Raw genomic sequence first — 6,886 nt, 5'->3', positions numbered from 1 at the left:
CAATCTCATAATTCCAGAAATTATCTTCATTTGTGCACTAGGGTGAACCCAAGATCTTTCAAAAGTATTGCAGCCCCACTCTGAGTAACCAAGTGTCCTTTTCTGACACTTAATTCCCAGAATCTGGAGTATCAGAAACCTAGGGACTGGCTTCTGAGATGTTTGACGCCCAATTAAATTAAATTATTTATATCTTCCTATGAGTTGCTTAAGCATAGTAGGATAGTTTTTAATTAAGCCACTTCTAAAAAGGCATTTCTCTTGTAAACTAGGTACTGAACACCTGTCACAGGACCAATCATGTGCTGCAGATTTGGGACCCCCATCCAATCTCCCACTCCCTCCCTGATCCTATGGCTTTTTGACATTCATCCAAAGAGAAGCAGTCCAAGGAAAGCAGAGGTAGATACTCTGATTTTATAATACCGGACAGGTGCTCCTAAAGTGCTTGAAAGCACGTGAAGCAGAAGGGGCATTTGAATGTGAGCATGACCCCCACAGGCAAGAACCCAACCCAGCAGACTCTTCCTTGCCCTTAAGCTGGTTATCTCTGGTTTGAAGAAAATTGCTCCCAATAGAGCAAGTTTTCATATTAATGTTTCATCAACATCTACTTATAAACTTCTACAGTGATTTATAAATGTTGATTTGTCAAAGAAATTTCTACAAAAAATGATTCAGAAAAAAGATCTTATAAGGTTACACCCTCCGTAATTAGTATAGAGAGATGTAAGTTAAGTTTAGTAAATGCAACTTGGCTGTGTTGTATTCCTTTTCTTACATAAATTAAAGTAGCTCTTTGCACACTGTAACTTTCACAAGTCAGTATACAGTGCAATAACATTCAGCAACAGGCAGGATTTAGAACAATTGCTGATTGCTTTCTCAAGAAACATGAGTTTTGCATTGATGAGGACTCAGCTGCCTGTCTTGTGGCAGTTTTGTTTTGGGGTAACTCAGTCTCTGTTCTAGTTATAATACTTACCTAGTTCACTATTTTCACAAAGAAAATGTAACTGTACACTGCATTTCTAAAGGTATGTGAGAAGCAGCACACTCCACAAGAACAGAAGGAACACTGTTTGTAGGGAAGGGTGTCTCTGCTTCTCAGAATTTGCAGATCAAAACAGTCCATGACTTAATTATATGAAATCATAATAATTACACGTTGCCCACAAAAGTAATTATGAATTTGTTTTGGTATTTACCTGGAAGTTCTAGCCAGTGCTACTGCAGCTTTTCAAACTGGATAAATTTGAAATGTATGCCATGAAAATGTCATCTAAATTAAACTCGCTGTATCTCTTACGCTGCTTCACGCAATGCAGTAGCATTACTGGACATAAGCGACCATTGGCCCTCAGCTTTTAGTGTTCAGTTAAAGCAGCCCAAAGTGGTTTTAAAAAACATATTCTTGTTTATGATATGCAGATTGATGTATTTGCTGGCAAACAAAAGAGCAAATGGTTATGATTCCTGCATTCCTCAATTTAGCACGAAATATATTGTTCCTTTTAAAATATAGTCAGTTAAAAAATAAGATTTCCATTTCTTTTTTATTTTCTGGTGAACACAGGAAAAAAGCATGATTTATTGAGGTGTTTCTTACATAGCGCTAAATATTTTTCTAAAACTATTGAGGTTCAGATTTTGTTTAACTTCTTCAGCACACATTGCTTTACAAATTTTTGCTTGTTCAGAAAAAAAAATCACCTGAACTTATTTATTGTCCAAGAGTTTTCCATTATTATTGTTTAGAAAGAAAGTTCTTGTTCAAGGTTATTTTTATAAAATCTGAGTTAGGCAAGGTTTTTATGTGGAGGTATACACTCTTCAGATGCTTCATGGTAATATCAAGAGGTTAACAGGTGGTTTAGAAATATTTTGAAAAGGTTTCTTTTTGTATCATCTGTTGTATTTAATCCCTATAAGCTAAAGTACTGTGAATCAAGGTTTCTCTTGCATGTCATGTCAGTCTGCAACTGAATCTTATAGTCCCATCCCTGAAAATAAATACTTAACTTACCTGTACTGTTGCAGATAAGTTGCTCGTGCTTACATTTGCAAAGTATCGCTCTTCCATTTTGCACAAAAAATAAAACTTACTGTGTATTAATTTGTCATATAATTATTCAGGAAAAAAAAAACCAAAAACAAAAACAGAAAAGCAGCTTCTCTATGTATTTTAATTCATTGGAAACTGAAGATGATTTTTTAGAATTCACACAATAATGGTGCTGAAATATTAACTATCTCAAACACAGAAAGGGAGGAGTTTTCATATTTCCATGGGCATGGTTATTGGATTTAATACTGTGCCTGATCAAATAGGCAAGGATTTGACTACAACAGAGTGATCAAACAGTGGAGCCATTAAATAATTTCCATGGAAGCTTCAAAGGAGGACCAAAGATAGACACACCTTGTACTTCTTAATACAACCAGAAGTTTTAAAAAGAGAAGTCTTGTATTATTTCCAGAGTTGCAGATTACCGAAGCAAAAGGATTTTCTGCAAACTCATGGGACTAAGGGTGAGTCCAGCCATCTGTTGCAGAGGGTCACAGTGTGCTTGCAGCCCCTAAGTGGTCATTCAGAAGTCATCCAGCCTGTAGCCTCGGGCCAGGAAGAGAAGGGGGACCCAGCACAGAGTGGAGCTGTAGCTGCCACTACTTTTGCTGGAGAGGTGGGAGTTATTACTAAACAGTTACTACTACAGTGGCTAGCAGGGTACAACACAATTCTTCCTCCGTAAGGGTGGTACCTGATCAGACCAGTAGCTAAACAGCCAGTGGGTGGAAAGATTTACATAATTTAAGAGCTATAACTATTTGATATCAGCATGTCAAAATCCCAGGAGCAAATTGGTTCCTTTTCTCTTTACCAAGCTCTAAAGAAGAAAATGGTGACTGTCCTATTCTAACTATGGCAGAGGAGGTACAGAGTAGGAGCATTTCCTAATTGCTAGTTTTCAAGCACTGTAGAAATAAAATGTCCTGCTACTGAGCTGCGGCCAACATGTCTTCATTTGAGATGGCTCCAAGTGAACTTACTGAACTTTGTTTAATCTCTCCTTTTTCACCACTGTATTTATAAAGACTGGGAGTAAAAAAGTGATTAAAAATCATAACAAAAATTATTTTAAAAACACTTCCTTGAGTAAATATTGTCCAATATTCATTTTGGGTACCTTGAGATATGCTGGATTTCTATATAACTTCCCATGAAGCACAGAATGATTTTGGAAGCTATTAAAGAGCTGTGGATTTAGTTTACATTTTGGCATGCATGGGTTTTTTAAAAAAAAAAAAAAGGGAGAGGATTTTTTTTCTGTTGTTGAGGACTGTCTGGTCATGAATAAAGCACTAGCAAAACTAAGTCAGTACCATTTCAGCTTCAGAAGGAGCTTTGATGCTGTGAGAAGATCCTGCTGTGCTGTATTTTATTTCTACAGCAATATACAACAGCTTTGGTAATTCTGGTAGCCCTTTCAGATACATGACAGTTTCAGTATTGACACATGTTAACAAAACTGTAGCATCTGACAAGCACAGAAGAAATTCAGTCCCATCTGAGAACTCCTGGGTGGGAATGAGAGTAGAGGGCAGCAGCTCCTCCTTTAAAAGGGCTCTCTGCTGCAGGGTCCCATAGGCACCAGACTTGTCTCCCTTTCATTCAGCACTGAAGTGAAGCTGTTGTGATTGGTGGGGGGGTGGGCTACACTGCAGTCAGGATGCTAATGCTCAGCTCTGCTGCTCCGGATTTTAGCACATCCAGACACACCAAGGCTCTTCTCCTCCCAGCATCCATGAAGGACTGGTAGAATGAGGCTGAGCAGTTGTCACACAGAATATGGGTGATATGGCAGTGATGCTGTTTGGCACACAGAAATGAGTACATATAACCTTTCCTTTAGGTACAGATGGCTCCATTTCTCCTATAAAAATTATTCCCATTAAAAAAAAATTAAAATCATTAAATCTTGTCTGTAGTAAGGAGAGCTGATAATAGTTATGTCAAATATAGCTACATCAAATTATAGCTTTTGTCTCTCATGATGATTTCAATAGCTTTGAATTGCCTCAGACCATTAACTAGAAATTCACTTGACCTGAGATTATTCTTGAAAGAGAGGAAATGAAACGTAATTCTGTGCAGGCCTTCCAAGACATGAATTAGTACCGGTCTTTGACACAAACATGGTTTTATATAGTGAAATAACAAATGAGCTATCCTCATCTCCCTGTTACGTCCCACATCTGTAGTGTTTACCCGAAGAAATCTAGGAAGATAAATGCTTATCCATGCTCATCACTGAGTTTCTCTGCTTCACCTTGGAATAAAGCTAGAGTACCTCATTTCCACTCCTTATCAAAACATGGTCACCCCTGCATGCACATTCCTTAGCAAAATATTGTTCTTCATCAGGAAGACATAGAAGAATCCAGATTATGCAGCGACTGCAGGTCTTTTACAGGAGAAAAGGCAAAAAAAAATTACTGTTTATAAACCTGTAAATGGTCTGTGGTCAAGCAACATTGGAAATTCTTTCTTCTCTACCATGAAAAAGGGAGAAATTACAGCTTCTTCACGGGGAGGACTGAGCCCTCATTTTTCCTGACACTTAGAAAACAATCTGAAGGAATAAAATTGAGCGCAGGATTGCCAGACATCTGGGTAACCAGTGCACATAATCTCCAGTAGTATCATCAGGCCTCCTGTATGTGTTTGATTTGAAACTGATGTTATGTGCTCATCACAAAATTACCAGATTATATTGGCCTTTTGTTTCACCATGTATTTACATTCACATCCCTTTGTCATTATATAAAATACTTTTGGGACTGTTCCGGTGTTCCTGCAGTGTTTGAATAATTTTGAACTGGTTAAAAAAGTTGTAAAATTAAGATACTTAGCAAGGCCAAGTATAGCTGCAGTACCTTGTAGTATCACACTTGCTCAGCAATAAGAAAGTTGGACTTCTTCAATAAGAAAGCAAGCTGGGCTTCTGTTTTGAATTATTTCCTTCAAGGAGAGGCTCAGAGGAATGGCACACCCGCATCAATTCAGTGGAATCTTTTGGACATCTTACCTTTCATTATATGTTGCAAAAGTTTTCCTCTTAAATAGCAACACACTGCAGCCACCTGATTAGGGAGAAATTTATCTGTGTTCAAACCAGAATGACACTCTTCTAGTCCCAGGATCCGAGCAGAGCTGAAGAGAAGTGCCCATAGGGACGGATCCTCAAAGGACACCTGCTCTGTCACAGCTCTACAGGAGCCTCTCCTCCCTACCCCGCTTCATCCCGACTTCCAGCTTACCCGGGGTCACTTTGAGGGGTGTCTCACCTCCCCTTCTTGATGCCCCTGCTCCCACAGTCCCCGGGAAAAGTGGGGAGCGGGTCCCGGTTTCCCCAAGGTCTCCGAAGGGGAGACCCGCTCCAGAGGGAGGCCGCACGCCGCTGCACAACCAGCGTGTCAGCGGGTGCACTGAGGTCCCTCCGTCCAAATCATCGGCAGCTCTTCCCCTGGAGCAGGGGAAAAGCGGCCCCCGGAGGGGCTGAGCCCTGCCGGGGTGCCGCGGGGTCTGCCCGAGCTGTGGATCTGACCTGTTGCTTTGCTTTTTACGCGCGGAGCCGCCTGCTAAAGAGATTGCCGCGGTAATCTGAGATGTGTGAAAGGAGAGAGATGCTCTTCCCTCCTCAGCTGCTTTCAAAGGAGCATGGTGGAGACTAGAGCCGCCAGCCCCAGCTTTGAGAACCACACCTGCTGGTTGCGGGCACCCCCGGGGGTGGTGTCCCAGGCGGGGCGGCGGGAGCGCCGGCTGCAAGGCGATACCCCTCTCTTGGGTGTAACGCGTTAGCTACGACTGTAAACCTCGGCGCCTCGCTCCTCACCAAAAGCCAGAACCTTGGGAGGGCTCCAGGTGCTACAAAATCTGGGCGGGACCTGATGCCACATCACCCTTTCTTGCAGGGCTTACTCTGGGGCAGCCCCGCAGGCGCTCCTTACAGGTTCCCCGACTGGGCCAACCCCCCAGCGCCTGTGGGGCACCCTTCGCTTCTCCCCGGACCGCCACGCTTCCCCGCCTTCGGCCCCTACCCCGGAGTGAAGCACGGCCCGGCTCCCTGTCCGGGAAGAACCCTCGAGCTTCAGGGGGGCCTGCGGGCACAGCCCTGAGGGAGCAGAGGGAGGTGAGCGGGCCCGCCTGCCCTTCCCAGGGGGTATCACCCGTTTTCCATGCCTGGTTCTGTTACCCCGGGAGCGGTATAATCCCAGACACCCCCTCCCGCCGCTCCTCAGGCGGCCACCGACGGGCGGGCTTCGCTTTCAAGGCTCGGCTTGGCAGAGTCTGCTGAGCACCTAATAACATAACAACCCTGCTTTGATCAATTCGAACTAATTACCCCTCTTAATTAAAGTCTTTAGCGGTTGTTTCAGTGTTTTGGCAAGGACGAGGAAAAGCTTTGCCGTGCGGCAGCGCCAAAGCCGCGCTCCCCGCCCGCCCGTCCGCGCCGCAGCCCCCGCCGTCGCAGTCACTCCTTGGCAAAGGTTTATTTCCACCAGGTCAACGAATTCTTTTTTTTTTTTCTCCACGTGCAAGAATCAATGAGAAATTCAAATCAGTACATAGAGAACAGTTCTGTCCATATAGATACGATATTCAGGGAGAGAGGGAGAGGAGGAAACCAAGAAGGTTGGGATAACCAGCAGGCAGCGGAGGCAGGGCAGGATCAACACAAGGGGAATATATATACATCGAAATAATTAAAGTAGTGCAGCGTTTCCGGCTCGGGTAATACAGATTCCCAAATAAATACAGCAGAAAATGGATTGGCGCTTTTTCTTTTTTTTTTTTTTTTTAACCATCTTTTTACCCGCGTTC

General features: G+C 42.9%; 1 protein-coding gene across 1 annotated transcript in view; it reads right to left on the bottom strand.

The window, feature by feature from the left end:
* Nucleotides 1-5,272: 5,272 nt before the first annotated feature.
* FEZF1 (FEZ family zinc finger 1) overlaps nucleotides 5,273-6,886 on the bottom strand; it is a 4,578-nt gene continuing 2,964 nt past the window's right edge. Inside the window, exons 5-6 of the mRNA XM_008640990.2 lie at nucleotides 5,984-6,128; nucleotides 5,273-5,824 (exon numbers count right to left, since the gene is read on the bottom strand). Coding sequence (XP_008639212.1) covers nucleotides 5,273-5,824; nucleotides 5,984-6,128 — 697 coding nt within the window. The remainder of the gene's footprint in view (nucleotides 5,825-5,983; nucleotides 6,129-6,886) is intronic.

Source organism: Corvus brachyrhynchos, unplaced genomic scaffold, assembly GCF_000691975.1.
Source record: "Corvus brachyrhynchos isolate BGI_N302 unplaced genomic scaffold, ASM69197v1 scaffold29, whole genome shotgun sequence".
NCBI lineage: Eukaryota > Metazoa > Chordata > Aves > Passeriformes > Corvidae > Corvus > Corvus brachyrhynchos.
This window is presented reverse-complemented; position numbering and strand designations above follow the sequence as displayed.